Source organism: Coenobita brevimanus, chromosome 27, assembly GCF_032717465.1.
Source record: "Coenobita brevimanus isolate Jiangsu-jjx chromosome 27, ASM3271746v2, whole genome shotgun sequence".
NCBI classification, from domain to species: Eukaryota; Metazoa; Arthropoda; class Malacostraca; order Decapoda; family Coenobitidae; genus Coenobita; species Coenobita brevimanus.
In genome coordinates, this window is record NC_136980.1 from 3,642,501 (window position 1) to 3,660,000 (window position 17,500).

Consider the following 17,500-nt stretch of genomic DNA (forward strand, 5'->3'; position numbering starts at 1 on the left):
TTAATTGACTAGAGAGAGAGAGAGAGAGAGAGAGAGAGAGAGAGGTGAGTGAGTGAGTGAGTGTGGGGGGGGTAATCACAATCAGTACCCTGCTTCCTCCCCTCCCCATGGATTCCTGGAAGCCTGCTGGAACACAAAGCGGGCCTGGAAATGGGGTTAGTCTCGCCCTTCGCCTCCAGCTCCGCCAAATCCAGTGACGAGGACCGCTATGCCTGTCACAGCTGCACAAACACCGATTTCACTGCTATTCAAGAGTTAATCACAGTGGACTGCAGGCTGAAAATGCCCTTATCCTACGGTACACTATCCCAGTACACCAGTCAGAGGATAGGAAGTTGAGGGTCGTTTATATAACCAGGCAGAGGAGCCATCCGGTTATATCAGTGCCACCACATGAAGGGGTACCCCTCTAGCAAACCCCTGAAGAGTTGTCTGTGTTGTTGCTCTACTCCGGTCTGTCTGGCTGAGCAGACCCGTCGCCCGCAAGCAAGTATCCGCCTTCCTGTGGTAATCAGCGCCTCGTTTTGGTCGGAACTCGGAACAGGGACTTTCCACAAGGCGAGGTGCAGGGAAAGTGGAGGAGGTATAGCCCCCAAGAGGACGGGCTGTGCATTGGCGATATATGAGTAGTAGTCTCAGCCCGGACTTTGACTACTCAGTAAATGTGGTTGAGTTCCCAGCCTGGGAGTGTTGTGCAACGCCAGCTTCCAGGCCTTGGCCCCACGTCACTGCCATGGTAGTATCTCCGGAAAGTAACCATCCACCTACTACCCTTTTGGCGAGCTATCAGGTGCTACACCTTGCCCAAGGGTGACCCGGGACTATGCAGGGCAGGGGCGTCCATCTTCCCTGAGCCGGACACATGACCCGGCCGCATACCCCAGCCCCCATCAGCGTGAAGGGTGTACACGAAGGCATATCTGTCCCTTCCAGGAAAGTCTCCCCTAAAGTGACCACAATACTCAGGATATAACAAGAATAAAAACAGAAAAAGGTGTCTGTGTGATTCTGACTATCAGAGACGTCTCCGCTAAGCTGAAAGAAATCATCTGGCGGCTGGAATGGTACATATATAACGATGTATAGTCTATATATAAAAAAAAAAAGTATCGGTGCGCACTTCACACGAAACAATTTGACCCAAAGACGATGGCTAATGCAAAATCCCAAATGATCTTACCCCACGTCAATCAACTCTGTTTCATGAGGATGCCAAATATATCTCTAGCGTGACCTTTCCTAGTGAGAGAGAGAGAGAGAGAGAGAGAGAGAGAGAGAGAGAGAGAGAGAGAGAGAGAGAGAGAGAGAGAGAGAGAGAGAGAGAGAGAGAGAGAGAGAGAGAGAGAGAGAGAGAGAGAGAGAGAGAGAGAGAGAGAGAGATTAGTTATTCAGTATTATTCAAAGACAAAGTAAGAGACACCAAGGGGAGAGACTGTGTGTGTGTGTGTGTGTGTGTGTGTGTAAGTAGCCAATTTATATCCATCAATCGATCTTTGTGTTTACCTCTCAATATCTACTAATGAGTCTTTCTACCTGTATTTACCTACCTACCTAACCTACCTACCTATCTATCTATCTATCTATCTATCTATCTATCTACCCCACAGATGCCGGAAATAGCCCACCAGGAGTACATACAGGAGACCTACCTAGCAATCTACTGGCTAGCCATGTCAAACTCCATGTACAATCCCATGATCTACTGCTGGCTAAATAACAGGTGGGTGGAGAAGCAGATGAAGGCAGGTGGGTGGGTGAATGGGTGGGTGGGTGGGTGGGGTGACTAACAGACGGATGAGTGGGTGAGTGAGTAGGTGAAAGTTGATTAATAAGGTGAAAGTTGATTAATAAGGCAGGTGGATGGGTGAGTGGAAGGATGAGTGTGTGTGTGTGTGTGTGTGTGTGTGTGTGTGTGTGTGTGTGTGTGTGTGTGTGTGTGTGTGAACCGGCTATAATACAAAGCAGTGGATTTTCATATGTAAAGAACTGAACAGAGTTAATTTATATAAAGTAGAAATATATATACTGTAAATATTGCAAAAAAAAAAAAACTAATATATATAGAAACGAAATATATATAGTCCATAGATGTACAGTAAGAATTTTATATAGAAAGAATTATATAGAAGGTAGATAGATATAAAAAAATAGATGAAAAAACTTAATATATATAGGAACTAGCTATATATATAAAGGCCATAGATGTATATATATAAAAACCATAGATGTATTTTGAGATTTATATAGAAAGATTTTAATTTCCTTATAGCAGTAAAAAAATAAATAAATAAATTCCTGCATGAAGCCCCCATAAATAAAGAAATATAAACGGATAAATAAAATAAATGTACATAATAAAGCTTTTGCATGCTGGCTTCCTAGGACCAGTTTACCCCTTCACTTCGAGGACGTCTTTATCTATCTATCTATCTATCTATTTTTTATCTATCTCCAGACGATTTTATTCAGCTCAGGAGGCTTTCTAAACAGCTGAATAGAATCGTCTGACAGAGGCAAGAATAACATTAGACAGGGTAGTGCTTAAACGGCCCCCTCCCTGCCTTGTGTACTCCAGGAACGCCTCAGTCTGCAGGTGTGGGGAGGGGGGGGGGCGCAGAGCATATTAGGTACCCCATGAATAACAAATAGGAGTTAAAAATAAGTCTAAAAATGAAAGGAGTTACGGGAAGAAGAATATTTAAGACACACACTGGCAACGTTCTCCTGGCCTTTGGTTCCTTCTTCCTTGCATAAAAATAAATAAATAAATAAAAAATAAAGAAAATACACGGCTCCTTCCCCCCCCCGTATACGATGTCCTCGGGGTGAAGGGGTTACTTTAGCTGAGAATAGTGCATATCTCTCTCTTTCTCTCTTTTAGCTTTTTCGTACACGGTGTATATAAAGAAATGAGCAGAACTGAGCTGAGCAGAACTGAGCTGAGCAGAACTGAGCTGAGCAGAATTTGGCTCAGGAAAATTAAGCTGAGAAAAATTTGGCTGGGCAGAATTGAGCTGAGCAGAATTTAGCTGAGCAGAATTTTGAGCTAGAGTTGTCCTATTCATGAGATGGTTTAACGCAGGAATATAGAGCTAGAGTTGTCCTAATCATGAGATGGTTTAATTAGCAGGGATATAGAGCTAGAGTTCTCCTAATCATGAGAAAGCTTAATTTAGCCTCCTCTAATTATCCCACTTGAGCCATTATTATTTCCCAAACGCCTTCACTTGCCTGACCAGAAGGGAGGCGACCAAAACACCCCCCCCCTCAGAGGACATCAACCACCCACTATACTCCTTTTACACCAACTTGGCCTAGATTATCGTTCCCTTGAAGCTCAGTTCCGTAACCTCATGGACAGAAGACAGTACTACGGCTGAACATCATTTTCATACCACTTCTTCGTGACTAGCATCGCGTGTCGGCTTCTTAGTGCAATACCGAAGATGGAGAAACGGAAAATTTAGGCCAACTTGGAAAAATAACAGTATATAGTCTGGCCATTATAACTAGGCGTAAAATTGCCATCCCTCTATCTTGAATACTGAGTTGTGCCAAGAGACTAACACTTGAGTATGATGCTAGTCACGAAGCAGTGCTAGGGAATGGATGTAGAGCCGTAGTATTGCCTTATTCTGCCATTGGGATACGTGAAATAACTTGTAAAATAATGACCCATCTCCAACAAATAGAAGCGAATGATTTGTTGACCTCAATTGACCTCTTTAGCAGTGTCGTTAAATATCGCTTGAAAGGGTACGAATCTTTGCAACACTACATCAATTGCACTGTTGATCTGGACTACTAATAGGCGAAAAAGAGTCATAGGAGCTTGAGAGTAGCTACAGAAAAATGTTAGAAAAAAAAAAAGGCCTTATGTACACCTTGTATAGAGGTTAAAATACAGTGGATATACATAGATTGATGGCTTTACTGTATATACACCCATATGAACCGAAGCTCTCTCTCTCTCTCTCTCTCTCTCTCTCTCTCTCTCTCTCTCTCTCTCTCTCTCTCTCTCTCTCTCTCTCAAACCAATTTTGAATTTTTCTTTTATATTTTTCTTTCTCTTAGTGTGTGTGACCTTCTCCCCTCCTCTCTCTTTCTTCACTTTTTCTTTCTTTCTTTCTCTCTCTCTTTCTTTCTTTCCTTCTCCTCACCTTTGACGCTCATATGCAGTTTCCTTCCATCCATTTTTCTTTCTCTGTCCTGACTTTCACTATGTTTTAACCCCCCACTCTCTCTCTCTCTCTCTCTCTACATACACAAGTTTCCTCCTGCCATTCCCTCCTCCACCCTCTCTACATATCCCCTTTCTTTCTCTCTCTCACCCTCTCTCTCTCTTTCTCTCCCTCCAGTTTCTCTCTACAATCTTTCTCCTTCTCCTCCCATATCACGTCTGTTGCTCCTCTACATTTCCCTCTTCATTCTCTCTCACCCTCTCCAGTTTCTCTCTCCATTCTTTCTCCTTCCCCATCACCTCTGTTTCACCTCGTCTAAATTCCCCTCTTCCTTCTGCCTCACCTCTTCTCTCTCCTTTCTCTCTCTCCCTCCAGCCTCTCTCTACATTCTTTCTCCCTCTTCCCCCATATCACGCATATCTGTTTCACCCTCCTCCTTCCCCTTCTCCTATTCCTCCATACATTTCCCCTTTTTCATCCTGTTTTTCCTCGTCTTTTGTGTGTGTTTTTTCCCTTATTTTCTGACTTACACACACACACACACACACACACACACACACACACACACACACACACACACAAATCCTAAAATCGTATCTTAGTAGCGAAAAAATCCTAAAATCGTAACTTATGACCAAAAAAAAAGAAACATCAGAAACGGTGACTTATAAACCATGGCCCGGATTTTCGTAAAGTAAGGAGGTTCCCTAACACCTCTTCCTTACCGATTTATTCTCCAAACTACTCATTAATGTCTCCTGGTTTGCTTCTTATATCTTTTCAATATCAACATAAATAGCAGGAATAACACACAAGTTTATATGAACGAAGCAGAATCAGAAATAAATCGGTAAGGAAGAGGTGTTAACAAGCTTCCTGAATATAGCAACAGCGCAGGGAAATAAATCGGTAAGGAAGGTGTTAACAAGCTTCCTGAATATAGTAACAGCGATAGAATCGGAAATAAATCGGTAAGGAAGAGGTGTTAGTAAACTTCCTGAATACAGTAACGGGGCAGAATCAGAAATAAATCGGTAAGGAAGAGGTGTTAGTAAGCTTCCTACCCGCACTGCAATACCACCCCAAGACTTACTATAATTCCTCCAAGACTTACTATAATTCCTCCAAGACTTACTATAATTCCTCCAAGACTTACTATAATTCCTCCAAGACTTACTATAATTCCTCCAAGACTTACTATAATTCCTCATCTCTACGACCCAGACTCTCTTATCGCAGTACACACGGGTTACGCCCTTCACAAACCGCGGCCTAATGGAACCAACGGGATTATGGCAAAAACTAGAATTGAGTTCCCGTGGACCGATGTGAGGAGGCTGAGTCCGTGGTAATGGAAACAGGATATCAGAATTGTGGCTGATGGTGTGGCGAGATGTGTGATGCTGTGCTGACTGGGGTAGTGTGGGACTGGGGGACTGTGGGACTGGGGCGGTGTGGGATTGGGAAGGCGTGGGATAGGGGCAGTGTCAAAGGCAGTAGTGTCAAAATTCCTAATAAAAGAAAGCATAAAAAAAATCTCCCTCAAAATTACAGGACCAATTTCAACCGTCCTAGGAAATTACCACCACAAACAGATGACCATATTGAAGGGACGGCATCCTCGTGGAATTTTATCATGTCATTCCTTGTACAGAATTCGCGCCATGGATATTTGCTGTCACTCCTCCATGTCAAATTTGTGGCGCACCCAATGAGTTTGTGATGAATGGCTATGTACTAAATTGATGTCATGTAGAGGTCATTGGAAAACGATATATTGTCGCTTCGAAATAGGTTCTGTGTGCTCTCTCTCTCTCTCTCTCTCTCTCTCTCTCTCTCTCTCTCTCTCTCTCTCTCGTCCCAGTATGGCCACAGCCTTGGTATTCCGTTCACTCAGGCCCAGCAGTACTCCTAAATGTTACACAGCTTCACATGTCACCACTTGGGTGCTAATACGGACCGTCCATACTAAAATACAAACCTGTACTGCATCAACTGGCCCTAAGTCAAAGTGGCCTTGGATTCTTTTTTTTTTTTTTTTTTTTCAAGCTGGTCTGAGTAAGCTGAGGAACAAGTCGCCTTTACAGTAAGAGAAAGGAATGGAGTAATAAAAATTTTCAAGTTTTCTCTTACTGGAGTTGCCTACACATTAAACAGTATATAGAAGGGAGTCTGCTTGCGTTAAAAATTATATCTTTTCCATGGGAGGCGTTTGGTGAAGCCATATCATCACCACCGGTAAAGCGTCTGTATAAGAAGTGAAGAATGCAATGAAGTCTTTAGGGTGAAGTGAGGTGGTTGGTGTAAAAATCATTCTTATTCAACCTCTGCCACTTACTACTCCTCTTTCATTCATTTTTAGCAACGGAAAGGAGAAAATAATAATAATAATAATAATAATAATAATAGTAGTAGTTCCAAAATCTTCCAATATATTTTCAGGTAAACTCAAAAAATATCAGGAAATTAAGTTAAATGTGGAAATATACGAGCGTGGTTTACGAGAAGGCATTATACACACTTAACAGCACCACCCACCCACGCATGCAAATACACCCACACACCCAGCCCACCCACCCACGCACGCACGCAAATACAGTCACAACCACACACCTAGGCCACCCACCCACGCACGCACGCACATACACTCACACCTATACAACAAGTCCATCCACCCACACACGCATACACACCCCCACACCCCCATCCACTCAAACCCAACCCCCCTCCTCCTCCCCCAAGAGATTTATAAACCACACACACACGCGCACACACACACGCGCACACACACACACACACACACACACACACACACACACACACACACACACACACACACACACACACACACACACACACACACGAGACTCCTTATCACTAAGGAAATTATCTGACTCATAAAACATGCATTGTCTCTTCCTCCCTCTCCTTCTCTTTCCCCCCCCCCTCCTCCTAGCCAAAGACATCTAGTAATTCACCCCTTCAGTACGAGAACTAATTTCCTTCTAACATCAGGCAGCTTTACTCAGGGAAGATTTCTAGCAAAGGTGTTAAAATCAATTACAACTTACCATTTCATTTTTTTTTATCACCAGACGATTTATATCAGTTTAGGAAAAGCATCTGGTAGGGAGGGGGTTAAAAACAGTGCCCATAAATCCCTTCAGTATGTCTTAGTTCATGCTAACATGCGATTTATTTATTTATTTTTTTTTTTTTTTTTTTGCAACTCAGACACGCCTCCAACTGAGAGGGTTGAGAGAGGGAAGGGTGCAATGCTGGGAGATTACATTATTATTATCATTATTATTATTATTATTATTATTATTATTATTATAATTATTATTATTATTATTATCATTATTATTATTTTGGTGCGAGAAATAAAGAAAAGCTTCTCTCAGTTCCTGCTTCACACCGCACGATTCTCTCTCTCTCTCTCTCTCTCTTGCAACTCAGACGTCCCTCGCACTGAAGGGGTTAAGAGAGCGAAGAGTGCCATGGCTGACTTTTTTTTTTTTTTTTTTTTGACAAATTAACAAAATCTTTTATGCAAATTTCACAGTGCAACTACTAACAAATCTATGCCCAAGAACTGCACCTTCTGGCCTTGGGTTCCTTCTTCCCTCCATAAAGAAAATACTACAGTCTTATAATAACACTTTCTCTAACTCTAATAATTATTAATCTTGGTTGCAGAGATTTATTTATCGATATTACACACACTAATAAAAAGAGAGATAAGAAGAGGAGTATGTGGCTGTCACGATTAGGTCTGGCGTGTTTGGTCTGTGTTTGTTTTAGGTCTAGGGTTTGGTCTGTGTTTGGTCTGTATTTATTTTTTTTAGGTCTAGGGTATGGTCTGTGTAAATATCCTTAAATACATCCGTGTAAATAAACTTAATATTTACTCACCAACTCACCCCACTCTCCCCTCAAGCGATCTTGCTATCCAACTTCTTTTTTTCTTCTCTGATAATTTTTCTTTTCATTTTGTTAACGTGTCATAGGTTCTCATGGTTGTTCCACCCCTTCTCCCTCCCCCCCAACCTATCCCTAACTCATAACTATCCCTAACTATCCCAACTACATCCTAACTAACCTCGTGACTACCCTATCCCTTGTAACGACTCCCTCGTTCGGTCTAACATCCTAATTTGTAACTATTCCTTCATCTCTCTAACATCTCCTCTTCGTAACTATCCTCAACTATCCTAACTACATCCACACCCATCCTAACTACCCTGCTAACTACTGCTACTACTACTTCCTTGTCTAACTGCTTCCTACTTCGTCCCAACCCCTTAACTTACAACTAATTCTTTCATTAATATTTTCCCACTTTCATTCATAAACTTTCTCCTTTCTCACACAATCCTATGTTAACTTCTTCCTCTCCCAACCTAACTCTCTCTCTCTCTCTCTCTCTCTCTCTCTAAGTTTCCTCATCCTACCTTTCTCCCCTTTTTCCTTCCGGTCCCCTCCCCCCTTCCCCTCTCCCTTTCCCATTTTTTTCCCTTTTTTTTCACTCCCTCTCCACCTCTCCCATTCCTTTATTTTCCCCTCTCTATCCCACTTTCTTTCCTCTCCCCTCCTCCTCCTCCTCCTCCTCATTTCTCCCCTTAACTCTCTCCTCCTCTCTCTCTCTCTCCCCACTTCTCTTTCCCATTCCTTCCTTCCCTCCTCCTTACCTCTTCCTCTCACTCGCTTCTTCTCTCTTTCACTTACTCTCTCTCTCTCTCTCTCCCACTCCCTCATTCTCTCTCGCTCTCACTCATTCTTTCTCTGTCACTCGCACACTCTTTCTCTCTCCCACCCACCCACTCTCTTCTTCTCTCTCTCACTCACTCTCTCCTTCTCTCTCTCTCCCTCTACAGATTTCGCAATGGATTCAAGAGAGTCTTTTCTTTATGCGTACCTGACCTCCACTACGACTAGATCTCACTCCCTCTCTTACCTGTATGTATCTATTTGAGTCTACCCCCTATGTATCTATCTGAGGCTACCCTTTTTGTATCTATTTGAGTCTACCCTCTATGTATCTATCTGTCTACCTTCCTTTATGTATCTATTTGAGTCTACCTTCCTTTATGTATCTATCTGAGCCTACCCTCCCTTATCTTTGTGTTTACTTGAGTCTACCCTTACTCCTCTTCTCGGTTCTCGTTTTCTTTAGTGCTGATTTTACTACTTTCGTGTTTTTATTTTCTTGGTTTTTATTCCTATTAAAATATAAATAAATAATTGTTATATACCTTGCCCCTTCCTCTTGGCTGTAGTATTCAGTAGTAGTAGTAGTAGTAGTTTTATTATTATTATTATTATTATTATTATTATTATTATTATTATTATTGTACGCCTTTAAAAATATATATATACTAAAAATCAGCTAGTTTCTGTGCATCAAGATTTTACTTCTAAAGGTGAGGTCCTTCTTGCCCAAAATAAGTGACCGACAAGAAGAAACGAAGCACCGGGTTACAGCCACTGTCATACCCAAGTCTGTACGCTGGACGAGCCCCGGAGCCTCGTTTCCTCCCGTCGATCACATTTGGGGGAAAGTGTGGCCGCACCTTAAGATTTTCTCCTTATCTTATTTTTTTCTTATTTTCTATATTTCATTATTTTTTTCATATCTTCCATACTTCCGCATTAGTTTTTTTTTTTTTTTAGTTTTTTTTTCATAATTTCGTTGTTTGTCTGTCTTGTGTCTAAATGCTTATTGTTCTGACTATCTTGTTAAATTTCCACTACGTTTGTAATTGATGTATTCCTTCGCTACTGTATCTGTTTGACTTCGTTACTGCTGTTGTCTGTCTGTCTGTCTAAGCTACTGTTAATGTCTGTTTGTTTATCCTACTGTATTTGTCTGTCTGTCTGCCCTACTGTATTTGTCTGTCTGTCTGTCTGTCTGCCCTACTGTATTTGTCTGTCTGTCTGTCTGTCTGCCCTACTGTATTTGTCTGTCTGTCCTACTGTATTTGTCTGTCTGTCTGCCCTACTGTATTTGTCTGTCTGTCTGCCCTACTGTATTTGTCTGTCTGTCTGTCTGCCCTACTGTATTTGTCTGTCTGTCTGTCTGTCTGCCCCATTGTATTTGTCTGTCTGCCTGTCTGCCCTACTGTATTTGTCTGTCTGTCTGTCTGTCTGCCCTACTGTATTTGTCTGTCTGTGGTGTATCGTAGAGTCTGTGTGATCTGTGACAAATAATCCTGTCTGTGATTAAATTGTGTAAGTTAAAAAACGTAGGGTAATTTATTTCCTCTGCACAACCCACCCGCCATCTTAAACCCTCCTTGTCTTTCTCCTTTATCTTTCTCATCTGCCTTTCTCCTTCGTCTTCCTCACTTGTCTTTCTCATTTGTTTTTCTCACTTGTCTTTCACATTTGTCTTTCTCATTTGTCTTTCATCTGTCTTTCTCATCTGCCTTTCTCATCTGTCTTTCTCATCTGCCTTTCTCACTTGTCTTTCATTTGTCTTTCTCATCTGCCTTCCTCATCTGTCTTTCTCCTTTGCCTTTCTCATCTGCCTTTCTCCTTTGTCTTTCTCACCTGTCTCAAAGTCGTATTATTAAACCCTGTGTTCTAAGGTGGTATGTGAGCCGTCCTTAGCACCTTTTCCCTAGCGATTTATTCCTATATACTGAACCTTAAAAATTTTCCTGGAACGCTACAGAAAAAACAGGGTGTCCCATAAATCAAATTCCTACTCCCACGCCCACACCTGCAGACTGAGCCATCCACTTGTGAAAAGGCTTGAGTCCTTATGCAACACCCTGTACTTAATATCAGTGGTACACAGGTGGATATTAAGATGTAAAGTGTAGAATGAATCGCTACGGAAATGGCGTTAGGGAGTCACCTGGGCTAAATAAGGGAGAAATACGACCCCTTCAATCCGATGACTTATTTTTTTCACTCTCGCTAACGTGTAGAATGAGTCGCTACGGAAAAGGCGTTACGTATTTTCCATCCCCAAATGATTTTATTCAGCTTAGATTTTTTTTTTTCCTAGTTCCCCCCCCCACTCTCTCTCTCTCTCTCTCTCTCTCTCAAAAAAAAAAAAAAAATCGACGTAGGAGTTTAATAATAAGAATATCAGGACTTTTACTCTTGAATATTCCTGTCTTCCTCATTCCTCTTAAACTCTCCCTCACTCCTCTTAAAAGCCCTCATTCCTCTTAAAATCTCCCCCATTCCTCTTAAAAATCTCCCTCATTCCTCTTAAAATCTCCCTCATTCCTCCTAAAATCTTCCTCATTCCTCTTAAAAGCCCTCATTCCTCTTAAAATCTCCCTCATTCCTCTTAAAAATCTCCCTCATTCCTCTTAAAAATCTCTCTCATTCCTCTTAAAACGTCCCTCATTCCTCTTAAACTCTCCCTCACTCCTCTTAAAATCTCCCTCATTCCTCTTAAAATCTTCCTCATTCCTCTTAAAATCGTTCTCATTCCTCTTAAGTCTCCCTCGTTCCTGTTAAAATCTCCTTCATTCCTCTTAAAAATCTTCCTCATTCCTCCACACTCCCCTTCCCACTCTGACACACTCTCTACTTCCCTCCCTCCCTCCCTCTCTCCCTCCCTCACCCATTCACGCTCCTCACATCTACCCATCCATCCACTCCTCTCCCTTCTTCCCCGTCCCTCCCGCCACACTCCCCCTCCCGCTCTGACACTCCCTCTGCCTCCCTCCCTCCCTCCCGCAGGTTCCGCAATGGGTTCCGCAAGGTTCTGGCGGGTTGGTGCCCCTGCGTCTCCTACCACGGCGAGGGGGACGTCTCCAAGGCCAAGACATCTCGCATCTCGTGCTCCGGATCCCCAGAAACGCAACACCGCATCACTTACGACGGTACGGGATGAAGATTTGTTTTTTTTTTAATTTTTTCAAGTTTGTTTATTTTTTTCACAGAATATAGCATCACTTACGACGGTAGGAGATAGTTTTTTTTTTCCCCTTTTTTTAGTTTATCGTTTTTTTTTTCATTTCCCCCCCCTTTTTTTTTTTTTTAACAAAGCACAGCATCACTTACGACGATACGGGACAAGGTTTTTCCTCTTTATTAGTTTTTTTTTTTTTTCCCTTATTTTAGTTTTCAATCTTTTCCCCTTTTCTTAGTTTTTCATATTTTCCCTTTTTTTTTTAGCTTTTCAATTTTTCCCTTTTTTTAGTTTTTCATTTTTTTCCTCTTATATAGTTTTTTTCAATTTTCCCTTTTTTCTAGTTTTTCATTTTTTCTTTTTTTTTAGTTTTTTCCTTTTTTTCCTTTTTTTTTAGTTTTCAATTTTTTCCCTTTTTTAAGTTTTTTTTTCTTCTTTTTTTCCTTTTTTTAGTTTTTCCTTTTTTTCCTTTTTTTAGTTTTTAATTTTTTTCCTTTTCTTTAGTTTTTTTTTACTTTACCGACAGCACCGCATCATTTACGACGGTACGAGATATATATATTTTTCTTTTTTCAGTTTTTCCATTTTTTCACTTTTTCTACAGGGCATAGCATCACTTACGACAGCACGATTTTGCCACTATTTCCTATATATATTTTTTTCCTTTCACCGAGAAGAACAGCAATTTTTTTTTTTTTTTCCAGACACAGCACCGCATCACGACGGTAGGATCCCCCCCCATTGTTTTTTTTTGGTCATTTTTTTTTTTTTTTTTGCTTTTTCCACAGAGAAACACGGAGCAAATTTTTTTCTCCTAGCTCAGTACTGCTTTACTCACGAAGGCACAACAAGCTTTTCTTTATCCTTTCATAACTAAGCTTATTTTTTGAAGCTTTATTTCAGATGGGCAGTTTTTCAGTTATTTTTTTTTACGTAGAAGGGACGGTAAAGCTTCCTCCTATTTATTATCTATTTATTTATCTATCTATCTATCTATCTATCTAGTTATATTTCTATTATCTATGTGTATTTGTTTTTTTTACATATTTTTCTGTACATGAAGCTGGGATGCCTTTTTTGTTTTATCTGTAATGTGTGTGTGTGTGTGTGTGTGTGTGTGTGTGTGTGTGTGTGTGTGTGTGTGTGTGTGTGTGTGTGTGTGTGTGTGTGTGTGTGTGTGTGTGTGTGTGTGTGTGTGTGTGTGTAGGTATTTTATGTAGACATGTGTAACTTTTTAATTTCTTATGCAAAAATTCCTTCCTGGGAGTTTGTGGCGAGAAGTGAAAAGAAGTTTGTGTTGTTTGTGATGGCGGTGTGGTTAGGGTTATGGGAGTGTAGTGAGGTGTGGTGTGGTGTGGTGTGGTGTGGTGTGGTGTGGTGTGGTGTGGTGTGGTGTGGTGGCAGGGATAATTGTGGTGGTGGTGGTGGTGGTTGTGGTAAGAAGTGACTGTGGTAATTGAGGTAGCCTTAATGGTGATGACTGTGTGTGTGTGTGTGTGTGTGTGTGTGTGTGTGTGTGTGTGTGTGTGTGTGTGTGTGTGTGTGTGTGTGTGTGTGTGTGTGTGTGTGTGTTTGAGAGAGAGAGAGAGAGAGAGGATACGTCTATTTCCAGCCTTCTGTATGAACGTACTTGCGTCTACGTACGTTCCTACGTATATGTGCGTTTTTGTGTGCCGTGTGCATGTGCGTCTGTGTGCGCTAATTAACGTGTGTATGTTTCCATGACAACCAGGTAAATCCACCAAAAATAACATGAACAAATCTCTCTCTCTCTCTCTCTCTCTCTCTCTCTCTCTCTCTCTCTCTCTCTCTCTCTCTCTCTCTGTAACTTTTCCCTTACTTCTAAAGACACCAGCACTTACACCATTCTCTTCTCACTTTATACTTCCCACAAACTCCCATAAACTTTTCGCCAACTAAAGATTACCTACCACACACACACACACACACACACACACACACACACACACATAATGGCCCCAGATTTCCCTCAGCTGCATTTATGAACCAACACCTCTCTGTCTTTCCCTTTATAAATCCTCTGAGATATAAAGCAACTAGACACATAACAACACCAGTCTCCCTCAGCTGCAAATATCACCCTACACCCTTCCCATTTTCAGGTCCTATGACTCACTCTCAGCTGAATAAAATCGTCTGGGATGAAAATACGAGAAGATATGATAGGAAGAAATTTTGACAGCTTCATAAAAAAAAAAAAAATCCCTCAGCTTCAATATATCAACCAAAAACTTAACAATTAGGCTCCTATGACCCTCTCAGCTGAACAAAATCGTCTGGAGATGACCTGGGATAAAATAAAATAAAAAATAGCGAAGATGCTACTATAACAGGCTTCAGTGACCATAGTACAAGGCTTTAATAATCCTTCGTTTATAGTATTAAAAAAAAAAAAAACTATCTCCATACCACTATCTTTAGGTAGGTCATAGAAGCTCTTTTTTTTTTTTTTGACGTGTAGCTTTTCGAAATCCCTTCCCCCCTTTCTTTTTTGTTTCCAGGGGACTTAAAATTCTTGGCCAAAAATATATATATGGTAAAATCACAATATATTTATCATCTTTAGCCAAACATCCTGAGTGAAATCTGGGTAAATGCAAAAAAAAAATAAAAAATAGTGTGAAAATAAAAAATGAATTCCAGACTGACACAAACAGACCATTACACAAATAAAATAATAATAATAATAATAATAATACCAGACAAACAAACAGACCATTACTCCATCAAAAAAATGAATTAATACCAGACTAACACAACAGATTATTTTTAAGCGTCACGGGATAAACCAGCATTAGCCAGGGATTAAGGGAGGGAGAGGGGACGAAGGGCGTCGAGTCGAGGGTTAGAAGTGGAGGGGGACCAACTTTCGAGGACGACCTGTGATTAAGGGTGAATGAGGGCCAAATGAACACTAATTACACCTTCATACTGGCCCAATACTCGCTCATTACACCTGAATAATATCTAATGACTGATAATTACACCTGAATAATATCTAAATGACCCATAATAAAGCTTGAATATTATCTAAATGACTGATAATTACACCTGAATAATCTCTAATGACTGATATTTACACTTGAATAATATCTAAAATGACTGATAATTACACCTGAATAATATCTAAATGACCCATAATTACGCTTGAATACTGTCGAAATGACCAGTAATTAGCAGTAGGTGTGGCTGAAATAAATAACGTTCAGTGAATTCAATAACTTCATGAGACTAAAGCAACTGGGAGACAGCTATTCGAGGAGAAGTCACTCTTTTACGGAACAAGCTTCATTGAGAGTAAACTTCCAGCACGATAAAAACTGGTAAATTGATGGACTCACAAGCGAAGGAGTTTAAGTAGCGTGACAGCAAACACACACACACACACACACACACACACACACACACACACACACACACACACACACACACACACACACACACAAATCCTAACCACCCCCATCAGGACCACACGTCTCATTAGCAATACGTAAAACACAGCACCGGTGATGGAGGCCTTTTCAATGACAGTCTCCGTGTATGCATATCTATCAATCAATATCTCATGACATCCTTATCTGAACTGGATCAAATCTGGCACATATATTGGGTGAGAGTCTGGGAAGATGTGCTTTGATTTGGGTGCACATCAATCAAAGGTCAGGGGAGGTCAAGGTCAAATTCCTGGTACCCCTATTCACCTTGTCAGCGATTAAGTATAGTGAGGGTAGAATGGATACCTGTTACCCATGATCCTGTCCACTATTCCCCTTCACCCACAGTCATTTCCAAGGGTCGTAGTACCTCCCAATTACTCCTTATGTTGCCCCATTCACCCTTAACTACTGACAATCGCCCAACCATTATCCTCTCGCACACTCACCCAATTTCCTCCCCCATTATCTCACTCAGTTCCGGCATCATTCTACGTCGGTTGTGTTCTCGTTCTCTCTCTCTCTCTCTCTCTTTCGTTTTTCCTTTCTCTCGTCTCCTTCTCACTCCTCTTTTCATTTTTTATTTTTCTCTTGTCTCGTTCTAGTTCCTCTTTTGGTCTCTCTCTCTCTCTCTCTCTCTCTCTCTCTCTCTCTCTCTCTCTCTCTCTCTCTCTCTCTCTCACACACACAAGGACCCTCATACATCTCTCCCATTGGGACAATTAGCTCAATGGCTCCACCTGGTGATTACGTCATTAATGTATGTGCTAATTGCTCTCTCTCTCTCTCTCTCTCTCTCTAATAGGCAGTTTCGGGGGTATACCATCTGTCATCAGCATCAGTCTTACCCACACCTAAGACATGGGGTTAAGAAAAGATCAATAAACAAAGAAAAAGCAAGAAAACAAAAGTACCAAACAGCTTGCCTTGAACACACACACACACACACACACACACACACACACACACACACACACACACACACACACGCACACACACACACACACACGCACACACACACACACACACACACACACACACACAGGTCATCAAACGCTTAGGTCCACCTCAAAAACAAACACAAAACGCATACTTTCTTTTTCCTACCTAAATACGCTTAACAAAATTGAAAAAAGAAAAAGTTGAATACATAAATATATGCGTAGAAAATGGGAAAGTATTTAGCATATGACAGATCGAGAAAGAGGAGGAAGGTGAGCTGGGGGGAGGGCAGCGAAATGGCAGCGGACAGGGCAACATGAAGGCGATACGTTTGTGGCCACATAAGACGGGATTAAGGCGTCTGGCTATAGATAGATAGACAGACAGATAGATAGACAGATAGATAGACACACTGATAGATAGACAAGTAGATAAACGAGGAACGTGAATTATGAGACTAAAAATTCCAGCTTACATAATATAGGTAGACATGAAGCTGTAAGTCAGGGTTGAGTTGCAAAATAAATTAAAAAAAATAAAATCCACACGTCCGATATTGGCAATTGGAGGCTATGGCCAAATCAGCTTTACAGGCAGCAGTGAAAAATTAATATTCCTTTCTTGTATAACTGGCTGTGGATTAAAATGAATGTTGAAAAGGCAGTATGAAAATAAAGATGAATGTGGGGTTATAATTTGGATGATACTTGTAAAAAAATATATATATATATATATATAAAAATGGAGAGGGTGGGACGAGAAAGCTTTAAACGAGAGAGAGAGAGAGAGAGAGAGAGAGAGAGAGAGAGAGAGAGTAAACCCATACGTATAGATAAAAATAAACACAGGCACCAGATAAAAAAATAACCTGACACTGATAACAGATAAATGGAGAGAGATAAAGAACGGCTGACAGAGATCGAGCGCAGCAGTGACTCTATATATTCAATGCACGATACTGATATAACGATTGCCTTGTTTCCTATGACGAGGTGTGTGTGTGTGTGTGTGTGTGTGTGTGTGTGTGTGTGTGTGTGTGTGTGTGT

General features: G+C 41.1%; 1 protein-coding gene across 2 annotated transcripts in view; it reads left to right on the top strand.

The window, feature by feature from the left end:
• Positions 1-17,500, top strand: part of LOC145394397 (tachykinin-like peptides receptor 99D) — a 145,536-nt gene that overhangs the window by 122,230 nt on the left and 5,806 nt on the right. For both annotated transcript variants that reach the window (XM_080268269.1, XM_080268270.1), the window contains exons 5-6: positions 1,608-1,720; positions 11,886-12,028. In XM_080268269.1, coding sequence (XP_080124395.1) covers positions 1,608-1,720; positions 11,886-12,028 — 256 coding nt within the window. The remainder of the gene's footprint in view (positions 1-1,607; positions 1,721-11,885; positions 12,029-17,500) is intronic.